Source organism: Gorilla gorilla, chromosome 16, assembly GCF_029281585.2.
Source record: "Gorilla gorilla gorilla isolate KB3781 chromosome 16, NHGRI_mGorGor1-v2.1_pri, whole genome shotgun sequence".
In the NCBI taxonomy this organism is placed as follows: domain Eukaryota; kingdom Metazoa; phylum Chordata; class Mammalia; order Primates; family Hominidae; genus Gorilla; species Gorilla gorilla.
In genome coordinates, this window is record NC_073240.2 from 72660654 (window position 1) to 72673099 (window position 12446).

The following is a 12446-nucleotide window of genomic DNA, read 5'->3' on the forward strand; positions in this document are numbered from 1 at the left end:
GGATGACTAGTCTCTATCTGGTGGACATCACTGGTGTTCCCCACTAGAATGCAGGCTCCACAGGGCAGAGATCTTTGTTTTGTTCACTAATGTACCCTAAGCACCTAGGACAATGCCTGTGGGCACTACCTGGAAGTGACACACTCCTTGACTGTGAGTCTGAGATACCTACAAGATTCAACAGTCAGATATTACATGTACTTTATCTACTTTCATGTTTATATCTCTGGCTCTAAGACACTGTACTGCCACCCATTCTAGGGGCAAAAGCAATTTAAAAAACAAACCAAACCAAAGCTCTGGTCACTTTATAACTTGCCTCTCCTTATATACCTTTCTGTTCTCAGGTCTTCATAATCACAATAGTTGTCATCTCAGTAATCTCAGGGGCAAGTTTTAAGAATGTATTTCGGCTGGGTGTGGTGGCTCACACCTGCAATCCCAGCACTTTGGGAGGCCGAGGCAGGCAGATCACCTGAGGTCAGGAGTTTGAGACTAGCCTGGCCAACATGGTGAAACACCGTCTCTACTAAAAATACAAAAATTAGCCAGGCATGGTGGCAGGCGCCTGTAGTCCCACCTACTTGGGAGGCTGAGGCAGGAGAATCACTTGAACCTGGGAGGTGGGAGTTGCGGTGAGCCGAGATTGTGCCACTGCACTCCAGCCTGGGTGACAGAGTGAGACTCCATCTCAAAAAAATAAAAATAAATAAAAATGGTATTTCTAGGTTTTATTTGGGCAACTAAGGGAATTTTAAACAACACTTCATATTTCAATGTAATATAAATTTAATGCAAAAATGAAAATGTAAATATAATGTAAAAACAAGTGAGAAGGATGACCCCAGAATTTTAAAAACTGAATACATTTGGCATTAGGGAAAAAAAATCACTACATGTTTTTTTCCCCATGTAACCTTAGACCTGATTTGGCATTTTGGAACCACTGATCCTGGTCAATCCTCTCATCCAATATCTGCCTAGCCAGAACCTTTTATTAGGTGCTGGGATCTAAGAGTCAGCAAGACAGGTAAGTGACGCTGTGAAAACTGAGAGCTGTGGAGAACACAGACCTCTAACCCAATTCACGGGGTCAGAGCAAACTTCCTAGGACTACTACCTTTTACACTAAAACCTGTGAGTCAGTAGGAGTTCTCCAAAGCTGGGAGTTTGGGAAACAGAACTGACTTCCAGATAAGAAAACTAACATTGAGAGAGAGCGAATGCCTTTCCCAGACATGCAGTAAAGTTGGTAGCAGAACAAAAATGACAAAAACTGAGTTAAAATTTCTGTTTCTATTGTAATGTGTTGCTTTGCTTTTCAGTGAGAATCCTTGGGCCCTCTATTAGCAACCTTGCTACTTCTTCAAGTGTCCAATTTAGGGGAGGATCCTAAATGCAGATTTACTGCTTTTCCTCCCCTTCTAGCCTTAAACCGATTAAATGAAGTCTTGACAGCCAGCAGCCTGCATCCACTACAGAAAAAACGACAACGTGAATCACACCTTCACTTGAATTCAGTTGAGTTCCAGTGACTACCACCTCTGTGCTTTGTCAACTTTGGGTTGAGTCCTTTCCTGAAAACACATCAGTGTAACTAACTAAGAAGTCACTGCTGTTTCTTGGAGTTGGGTTGGAATAGTTGGAGTGGGAGCCAGGATGGTTGGAAAACAAACCACACATATTGCTGCTTCTGGAAGCTTTGTTCTTTAATGAGCCATGGGGTGATTTGTTCATCAAGCTGCTTTTGTGTAGCCATACAGTGCATATTTTGAGTGACACAAACTGCACTTTATACAGATGATATCTTGTTACCCCTCAACCCCCCGGCAAAGAAAAAAAAAACAAAAAGGAAATTACAAAGTGCCTATTGATTGCATCCGGAATGTAATCAGTTCCGTGGGTGAGATAAATCATTCTTCTCATAGAATTATTCTATTAAACAGTAAAATGTTATATTTCACAGGATATGTCCTTTTATAATACAGTTTTTTAAAAAAATTTACACTCAGCATACTTATAAATTACTTAAAATCCATTAAAATAATATAATACTAATCTGTAGTCCACACCTTTCCCATAGTAAATACAAATACTTGGTTCAAAAGGTGCAACTTTTATATGACCTCAGAGGGCTGATAAATAGGCATTAAGAATGGATGACTAGCAAGGTGACAGGCCCATTGTTGGGGCTTTTTTGAAAATAGTTTCAACCAGGGGACCAACATGAGACCTAATAGATCCATCTCCACAATCATCATTTTGCTGTTACCCTTTCAACACCCAATCAAATGTGGGAGTCATTCCAGAGAAAAGTGGTTAAAAGTAGTCTAGGGCATAGAAAAAGAGGACTCTCACGGATACCAAGGAGTTTTAATACCAAGGCCAGCATGGTATTGCAGGACAGTGCTGGGGAGTTGTCACAAGAGTATGGGTGGACGTAACACATTTGTCCATAAAGAATGATGCATGCCCCGCATCCAGCTTCCCACCAAGAAGAAAAAAGAGAGGAGGATGAGGAAAGCCATGGAGTGAGTATGTTTCTTTTTAAAATGAAAACTCTCTTAGCTTTGAACACATCCTGAGAATCCTTTCTTCTTTCTAGTTTACCAAAGTGCTTGTTACAGTTAAAAACACAGCCCACAGGCCCTGAGGTGGGACTACAGAATCTTGCTGGACCACATCTTTTCAGCACATTTCTGTGACCCTCTGTTTTTGATGGAGAAAACAACTCTACTGTTATGAAACGCAGAACGGAGTCTTCATTAATCTTCCAGCAGGGTAAGCGCTCTGGCAGGTTTCCAAAGCATGAGAAGGTGGGGGCTCTAGTATTCCATCCCAGGACCTCTGGCCCTTTTGTCTCTCTCTGCAAGGCTCATAGTTGGAGGGCTGTATCTCCCTTTGTGTTTTCAGAAGCCCAGAGTGGCAAAATAATTTAAATGGCAGAAGGTACAAAGTACGTTGTAAACTAAGCCTCCCTGAATCCTGCTGTATTTGCTGTTGATTTGCTTCAATTTGTGATACAGAATGAAATCACACTTCTCTGCTTTTGTTACATTTTCCATAATAAGTACATACTAAATTACAGGGATACATTCACTTTAATGGGCAGAGTTGAAAATTCAGGTTTTGTTTGGGGCTGGGAATGTGTGCTGTGAGAAGAGTGCTCTGCATTTTGGAGTATGGGCTCCAAATGTGGAGCTGCCCCACTGCTGCCATGCAGAGATCAAACAAGCAAAGGAGAAGCACTATGGAACCACAAATGTGATGCATATTAAGGGCTAACAGTTTCATAAGTAAGTGATTGTAATGCGGCATCACTTTGTGGTGACATTACCATGCAGAGGGCCAGTGAGAACAGATGGATGCAGACACAGCGTTTGGTTCTGAAGGTTTTTAAGAGTTATGGCTTCATCTCTTGATCAGGCCAACAAGGCCTACTACCCTATGTAAACAACGGCTTTCCCTCAAAGGGAGGGCCCCACACTGCTCTCCACTCTTATCATTTTGTGGATCTCTTCTTCTCACCCACCCACCCCAATCCTGGCAGATTAAATTACTAGAAATCCACAAATCTAGCAACTGAAAAAACAAGTGTTTTTTTTTTTAATTGAATTTTATCCAAATTGGAGTTTCAGGTCCCTGAGAAAAATTATAAAGTCTCTTAACATCCATCACCTAGTTCCTTTAAAGTGACCTACATCAGTCGTTTTTTAACTGCCAAAAAACTTATTTTGCCAAAAAAGCCCCACAAAGATTTAGAAGGAAGAACATGTGCCAACATGTGTTCTTCTGGCCATTCCCCTGGGCCACAGGAAATTATTCCATAAGGGCAATCTCTTTTTTTCATACAGGATTTAACCAACATTCTGGAGCAAGTGCAGAGTAACAATTAATGCCCAGCAGTACACTACTCTCCCAAGAACACTGAAACACAGACTGTGCAACCTGGCACGGGGCTGAGGAACCAGCAATCCCACCCTGACACACCATGCTGAGGGGTTTTCCTCTATCCTCTAGGAGATTCTCTGAAATTCAGATTTTTAAAAGCTTAACATTATTTATTACTCCTCAGGACAAGATGAACAAGGTGGCAGATGTCTGTGGGATATAAAGCATAACATTTGCTCATTAACCATCATTATTCTGGAGATTTTAATAGCTTCCTTTCTCTGGCTCAATTCTGAACCCAAAGTAGGGAGAGGTAAGACTCCTGCTACCTTTAGCTGCCACTCAGAATTATGCTCCAAGTCTAACCTCTGGGGCTGGCCAATAACCACTGAGGCAGTGGCATGAGGTTCAGTGTTGTGTAACAGGAGAGACTCTGCCTTAACAAAAGACTTAATATTTCCACAACTTCAAAGAAGTATGAAAAGGAAGAATAACCAAAATACAGGTTATAGATGGTAAAGGCTCTTTTTCAGAGCAGTGCATGTAGTAGCAAGACAAGATGCATTTAGTAACTTTAAAAATAAACATTTCACATACTTATCTCAAGAAAGGCTATCATGTTTCATTTTTCATATATTATAAATAGCAAAAACAGATTTCTAATCCCACAAATGCTAAGATACTTAAAATGCTATTATAACTCCTCATGTGTATGAAGACCACCCAGTGGTGAAAATGATGTCTTACTAATTCCCTCAACCCAGGGATGAATGAATGGCTCTCATCCCCCTGTCCAGTGGCCCCTAATCTGTGGGAAGAAATTCCATGGGAAGGAGGGAAGCACAAGGTTAAAAAGAAATATGCCTACTATACATACATATTTACAATAAACTTCAGTAACCAGAATATTAACAAAAATAGCTTCAAGTAGTCCTTGATTTTTTTCCATTGATTTAATACTGATGGTCTGAGAAAAGGAAGATAAAAGTTAGATAGGTCATATTAAAAACCTTTTTATTTTTTGGCAGCTTTCTGTAACACCTCTTATTCATGCAATATTGTATGTGAATGTTTTTGGAAACTAACTAACTAAACGGTCACATTATTTGTTTGAGTCTGTGGTGGGAATCCACCAGCAGATGAACAGGCTCATATGCGGTTTTCGGTTTAATCTATACAAAGAGAAAAGCCTGAATGGCTTAGGATGAAACCTTCATAAGTTTAGGGATCACCATGTCTCTGGGAAACTAAAAACTAATGTAGAAGAATCTGATCCTAGGACCAAGAAACATGAGAACAGTATGGCTACTGACACTTCAGCCCATGCAATGTATTTGGCAGGAACTAAACAGGAGTTAAACCAGCACTGATTATTATGACATCAAACATCATCAAAAAAACAAAATAGGTATTCTCTTCTTCACTGTATAACAAGATATCTGAGGAGACACGCTCTGATGGCTTAATGGAAACAATCACGTTTTTTTTTTTTTGTTTCTTTTTTTTGCTTTCCCCAGAATATAACATGGAGTGTTTTTTCAGAAATCTTAAAATAGAGGGATTAGGCTTTTTGTTTGTAAGTTTTTGGAAAAAAATTATATTCTACCCTAGCTCCTAACTATCCCAAAATAAACCCAAAGGCTTTTGCTTTCACGGTTAAGAAAGATTTATACGTTTTCTTCAAATGTCAGAAATGAGAGGGTCCCTCAGGACAGCAATATCCCCCCTAGTTCAACACCCACCTTTGGGAAGGGAAAAGAGGGTGGGGGAGAGGCAACTACAACTGACCCAAATCCCCAGGCCCTAGGTGGCTTTGTATAGTAAAATCTCAATTCAAATACAGCAGCCAAGGCACAGCTGGCACCATCCCCAGCAGGCTTTCTGCTTCTGCAGGAGGCCCAGGAATTCAGCACATACAGTCTTAGCCATATGCTTAGAAAAGAGGCAGGACCACAATTAGGATTGACTATTGTGGACGAGGTGATGAAACGCAGCCCCAAAGGTGAGATGTGTTTACCACTCTACCACTCTGTAGCCACGGAGGGACACACATCTGCCGGTTCAGACCATAAATTCATTATTTCCAAAGAGTGCTAGCTGTTGGTTGGAGGTGCAGTCTGGGTCCACAGTTTTTCTGCGGCCAGACATGACTGTCCCCTCTGGGGTCTCTTTGGTTTTCTGAGGTGAGTTTTTCACATTCTTTAATTTTTGTTTGCCCTTTTCCGGGTTGAAGGTTCCTCTGCTGATGAACTGAGGCTTGTCTTCCAGGAATTTGGTCTGGCCCAATGGTCCTTCCATTCCCAGGGCCTCATTACCTGAGGCAGCTCGGTAGAATGGAGATTTGGAATAAATCTGAAATAGTTTTCTGGTCCCATGAGATGATGCCGTGTTAGACAGACATAAAGAGGAGACCGAAGAGTCCACGACATCTAAAGAGTCTTGCTGCTTTTTAAGTTGCTTTCGCAACTTGCTGGAAGGTTCAGACTTGCCAGCTGTCTTCAGGGAGCTAAGGGCTAAGCTTCTTTCTAATGCAAAAAAGAGACCAAAGATGTAAATGACAGTGCCCTCTAAAGCAAATCATCATATAATGAATAGATGCCACTGTTCACACATGAAATTGGGTGGGATAAGATTCAGAGGGTCCAGGATGACTTACTATGGGCACAGTCACAGTCAAAGAGAGCTCACCATCCATTTCTCTATGTAGCATTTCCGAATCATCCCCAAGGAAATCTGGTGTTTGTTTGACTATGCCATCAGCGGAGGCCTAGAACAGTCACTATCATTTCAAAAACTGCCAGGATATGTAAGTCCTACATCTCCCTGAGACATGCCACCCAGTTAAACACCTCCTTTGTATATGTATATAGTCCCACCTCACAGTGGGGCACAATGCCTGCCACCCTCAGAAAATGGGTTATGGGTCAGTAAGACAACATATATTGTGATTATTGGCTTTTCTCTATGGTAAGTACAGGATAAAACATTAAATTACCCAAAAAAAAAAACCAAAAAACAAAAAACTCAATCACGTTGAAGAGTTGGTTTGATAAACAATGTATATGGAAGCTTTACAAAGACAACAGGAAAAAAAAGACCTTCCGTGGAAGTCAGGAATCTAAGTAGCAAAGACAATTATATTTCTTATCCCCATCCAGGTAGTGATAAGGACCTGTATGCCAAACGATGAAGGCTAAAATTATATGGATAAAAGGACAAAATTCCTCAAGACTTTGTTATTGCTGATGTACGGTCAGTAAATTCTTAAAAGACTTTGTCTTAGTTTTGGAATCTTTATTCCTCCTTTGCAAAACAAATCTGGAGTCTTTGCTCTACCATGTTCACTTACCTGATTTCTCAGAAATAGCACATTCAGACTCCATATTCAAATTTTCTGAGCTATCAGCAGTCCCAATGGAGGCCTCAGACTCAAGGGTTTCATCATCAGAGGCACGGGGTTCCAGTACAAGCATCTCAAATGTTAGCTCCTCCCTGTAAGACACAATCAAGAAACCATTAGCATTTGATAGGAAGTGGAAGGAAGATAACAGAAAAAAAGATCCTCCATGGAAGTCAGGAATCTAAGAAGCAAAGAGAGTCCATTTTTACTGTCCCCATCCAGGTGGTGATGAGGACCTGTATGCCAAATATAGTGAAGGCTAAAACTATATGGACTAAAGGACAAAATGACAGATAGCCAATCTAGGACCAATAATAGGGGTAAGGGTAGGGTGAAGAAAGATGTAGTGGTGAGATCTTTCAGTAAAATCAACTCTGGACTGATAAGCAGGAGATCAGGGCTCTAACCTTGTTCATAATATCCATAATGCATCAGGAAAGTACCTTTCTCTTCTGGACCTCAGCTTCCTACCACAAAACAAAGAGATTAAACTAGATAACCTCTAAGATTCCTTCCAGCTCCTAAACTACTTTCCATGAAGCTTACTAACTGGCTATAGATGATACCCTCTATCTTCACCACAGAGACCTCTAGACGAAGAAAAACACTGATTGATCTTTTCTGTCCTTTGAAGCTTATGCCATCTTCAGTTGTCGTATTCTCTAGTCTCCCTTCTTCATCACGGTCAGCCAGCTACCTCTCAGTAATGCCCCACATTCTATGAGGTCTTTGGTACTCAGCTCCTAATCTTGCTTTTTCACTAATGCCTGACATCACCTGATCTATTCAATTAATATCTTTGTAAAAACTCATCTGAATATTCTAACACTGAAGTTCCTTTATGTCTGCAACTTCTAACAATATTCTCCTCTACTTTATCTAAGCTACTTTCTCCAATGGGCAGATCCTGGAGCTTGTCATTACCTGAATACACCAACTCTGAATCCAACACTCTACCCTGTTCACAACCTCCTTATCCTTCCAATTCTTACTCACCTTCTAATCAAGTCTCTTCCCTAACAGAGCCCCTTACCTTTACTTCCACTTTACCTGGCTTGAGATCCATGAACAATCATTTCAAGAACAGTATCACCAGCATTACAATTGTCTGAGGCCATGTGCATTCTGAGACTCTGCTCGTTCTTCTTTCTTTTTCTAGAGACTCTCCCCTTCCTTGAAAATTCCTATTAATCCTTCAAGACTGCCAATATCATCTGCATCAAAGCCAAACTGGGTCTTCTTTTCAGATCACTCTTCTTGCAAATAGCCCCTGGTCAATGTACATCATCTTTGCCTTATCATGTTTTTTACAGCTGAGCCCCAGCTGCTTTTTTAGCTGGCCTGTATTCCAGAATCAATCATGAGAGACCAAGAAAGTACTTTAACAGTCTTATATCTCCTTATAAACCAAACTCAAGACCTGGGATCCTGGAACTCAGGAATAAAGATCCCATTAAGACTTCCTAAGAGTCATCAATGTCGACCAGAACTATTACACAGCACCTGTAGGGAGAACCATGGCATGTTCATATTATCCCCAAGGCATACTGTCACCCAATCCCTGCAACAGTGATGAATGGAGGTAAAAGAGCTTCTCATTTGTCTCTCTCCTAAATTGCAACCAGTTTCCCTATCCAGTATCCTAGCACCCTCTAGGGCTATAGCCTTACTATGACCATCTAGTTGCTGTTCCCATGGTCATATGGATCTTTGGCTAATAACCTTCCTTCATGGATTTGTGAATAATGCCCATTGTTGAAAGGGACTTTGGCTTAGCCTAAGAATTCCTTCTCTTCTTTGCAAAATAAATCTGTTCATGGAGGCTGGTCTCCGACCTGTTAGGACTCCAGTACCTCATCTTGGCTCCCCACTGTTACTGCTAGATGAATCGTGACTAAGACTGACATGCCCTGTGGATACTGTGTCCTCCTCCCAGTCAGCCTCTACAGACCATCACTGTAGCAGCCTCAGGTTTCCCAACTCATGGAACTGGCTTCCCAGAGGGAACAACTCTCACACTGTTACCTGAGTATAGACAACACGTCTTTGTCATCTCAACATCTCCTGTATCATCTGACACAGTGTTTAACACACAGGAGATAAGAAAAAATAAAGAAACGATAGAAGGAAGGAAACGAAAACAGACTATAACTGTCTCTCCCCTTCCTCCTGGATACTCACTTCTCCTTCTGTAGGTTCTCAATCTGCTCAGTCAGTACTCTCTCCTCCTGCTGCATAGCTGCTTGCTGCTGTTCTGTGATGTCAGTCTCCATGGCTGCCTCACTAGTCAAGGTCTCCTCTGAGACATCAGACACAGAAGGCAACCGAGCTACAACAGGAGACGATGGACCTGGATAGTTTCCTCGACGAATACGCCCCTTTCCCTGCAGAGAAAAATTCATGTTAGAAAGTAAATTGAGTGACTGCATCAGTTTTACATTGCTCTTTTAGGATAACAAGTGTATTTCCATCACACCAGGTGAATGATAAGAATAAATGGAAACACTCTGCGAGGCCTAGGATATTTAGCGAGACATATTCATACAACACATTTAAGTTAAAATATTTCTTGCAAGAGTACTGGAAAATGGATACTTTGGTAGGTGGGAGTGTAAGAACCCATTGTGTACTGAGATGAGTTTCTTCTTTTAATATAAGCTGCATCCATTCCAAACAAAATAGCCACATCTGGATATTATTTATTTTTAAATTAATTAAAATTGAACTAACATTTCAGTTCTGCAGTCACACTAGCCACATTTCAAGTGCTCAATAGCCACAAGTAGCTTGTGACCCCCACACTGACTGGTACAGATCTACATTTCCTACCATCATAGTAAGTTCTGATGGATAACAGTGCTCTATAACTATAGCCTTGGAATGCATAATCTCTTTAGGAAGACCATAGAAGTATGTTCTAAAACTCAGTTTTGAAAAACAAAAACAAAATGTAGTCATTTATAGAACACAGGGTGCTAGTGAGATATATTTTCTTAGGAAACTTCTATCCTTGAGATCAGAGTGTGAAAATCACATTGCTGCTTCTTCCTTTTTTTTTTTTTTCTTTAAAAAAAACATTGGTTACTTTATATATGACTTTCTTCTGGTAGTGGCAAACTAAACTTTTTAGGTTAATCTCCTGCTAAGAAACATAAAAACTCAACATATGCTAGAAGGCACTGAAGAGCTAACAAGATAGATTAAGGAGACACTAGTCCAGCATTTAGTGCTGATCTAAATGTCAGAGGTGGCTGTGACTCTAAACAGAGCTTTTGACATGCTACAGCAGAGGACGGCAAACTATAGCCCGTGTGGCAAATCTAGCCTTGCACATATTTTGTAAATACAGGTTCATTGGAATACCTTCATCTCATTAATTTACTTATTGTTTATTGCTGCTTTTGCAGAACAATGGCAGAGTTGACTGTTGAGACAGAGATTGGCCTACAAAGACTAAAATATTTATTCTCTAGTCCTTTACAGAAAAAGTCTGCCATCACCTTGGGATAGAGAATAAAAGTTGGAGCCAGACCCACTCAATGGTGTGGGTTGCTGCCTGGCAAAACCTCCGTGCCTGACACTGGGATCCCCAAGGTTTGTTTCTTAGACGTAAGAGTAAACTGAAATTATAAAAGTCCTTGCAGATACTGTAGTTTAGCTTCAAGTCATCTGAATGGTCCAGAAAATTCTAATCCCTAAAAATGAATTAAAGTAATCTCAGATTGCTAATACTTTAGGACCAGGCAGAAAAAAATGAAAACATTCTTGGAAGAAAGTAACATTATCTAGGCCTCAAAATATTTTAAAAATAGTTTTTCAAATACTCTGACAAATAATCAAAGGTAACAGGCACAAAAGGAGACAGGACAATGTAAATGAAAACTAGTAAAAATGACAGAAAACAGAAACCCTAAAAGACTCCAGATATTGTGGCTATCAGATTTAAAATAACCATGCTGAAGGAGACAGGAAGACATAGCTGAAGTAGTGGACTGGAAATTAGGTCAAAAGAAAAATCCTGAACCAAGCAGGAAGAAACAAAAGAATGGAAAAATTCACAAAAGAAAGTAAAAGAATGGCTGGGCACAGTGGCTCATGCCTGTAATCCCAGCACTTCGGGAGGCTGAGGTGGGCAGATCACCTGAGGTCAGGAGTTCAAGACCAGCCTGGCCAATATGAAGAAACCCCATTTCCACTGAAAATACAAAAATTAGCTCGGTGTGGTGGCATGCGCCTGTAGTCCCAGTACTCAGGATGCTGAGGTAAGAGCATTGCTTGAACTCGAGAGGCAGAGGTTGCAGTGAGCCAAGATTACGCCACTGCACTCCAGCCTGGGCAAATATCAGGACAAGAGAGAGATCCTATAGAATAAATATTGAAGAGATCATGGCAGACAATTTTTTAAAAGCAGTTAAAGATATTAACCTAGGAATTTAAGAAAGCCTACAACCCCTAAGAAAGAAATAAAAAGAAGTCTATACCTAGACAAACTACTGTTAAAAACGAAAGGCCTAAGGCAAAAAAAAGACTTAAAAGCGTTACAAAAAGCAAATTCCTTGCAAAAAAGGAATAACTATTAGATTCAAAGTTTATTTCTCAACAGAAATAATGGAATGCAGAAAACAATGGAATATTTTCATGGTGATGAAAAAGTAACTGCCAAGCTTGATTGTTACATATAGGAAATAATTTTCAGGAATGAAGGTGAAATAAAGACATTTCAGACAGACTAAGAGGAGAATCTCACAGCAGCAGACCTGCACTAAAGGAAATATTGAAGGAAAGATTGAAAATGTCTTGAAGAAAAGTTAGAGGTGTGAGAAATAATGAAAGGCAATGAAAAGTGAGTATGTTTAAATAGTGACTGCATAAAACATAATAGCGATGTGTTGAATTTAAAACATACAGATAATTAAGATACACAACAACAAGAGGAACAAAATCATATCACAGTAAGGCATATTAAAACACCTGTATTATCTGGGAAAAAGATAAAACTACTAGTTAACAAACACTGATAGATCACAGATCTGTTTTCACCATTTGGTTAATGACTAAAATAATAGTAAAAGAGTAAAACTTCCAAACAAAAGAAAAAATGGAATAAAAAAGTAGTAAAAAAAAAATGCAAGAAAGAGCAAAAAAGGCAAGGAAG

At 40.1% G+C, this 12446-nt stretch overlaps 1 protein-coding gene across 24 annotated transcripts in view; it reads right to left on the reverse strand.

Moving 5' to 3' along the window:
• Positions 1-1688: 1688 nt before the first annotated feature.
• MYO9A (myosin IXA) overlaps positions 1689-12446 on the reverse strand; it is a 307532-nt gene continuing 296774 nt past the window's right edge. For all 24 annotated transcript variants that reach the window (XM_055363670.2, XM_055363662.2, XM_055363671.2 and 21 more), the window contains 3 exons: positions 9473-9675; positions 7241-7383; positions 1689-6416 (listed from right to left, as the gene is read on the reverse strand). In XM_055363670.2, coding sequence (XP_055219645.2) covers positions 5953-6416; positions 7241-7383; positions 9473-9675 — 810 coding nt within the window. In that variant the 3' untranslated portion in view covers positions 1689-5952. The remainder of the gene's footprint in view (positions 6417-7240; positions 7384-9472; positions 9676-12446) is intronic.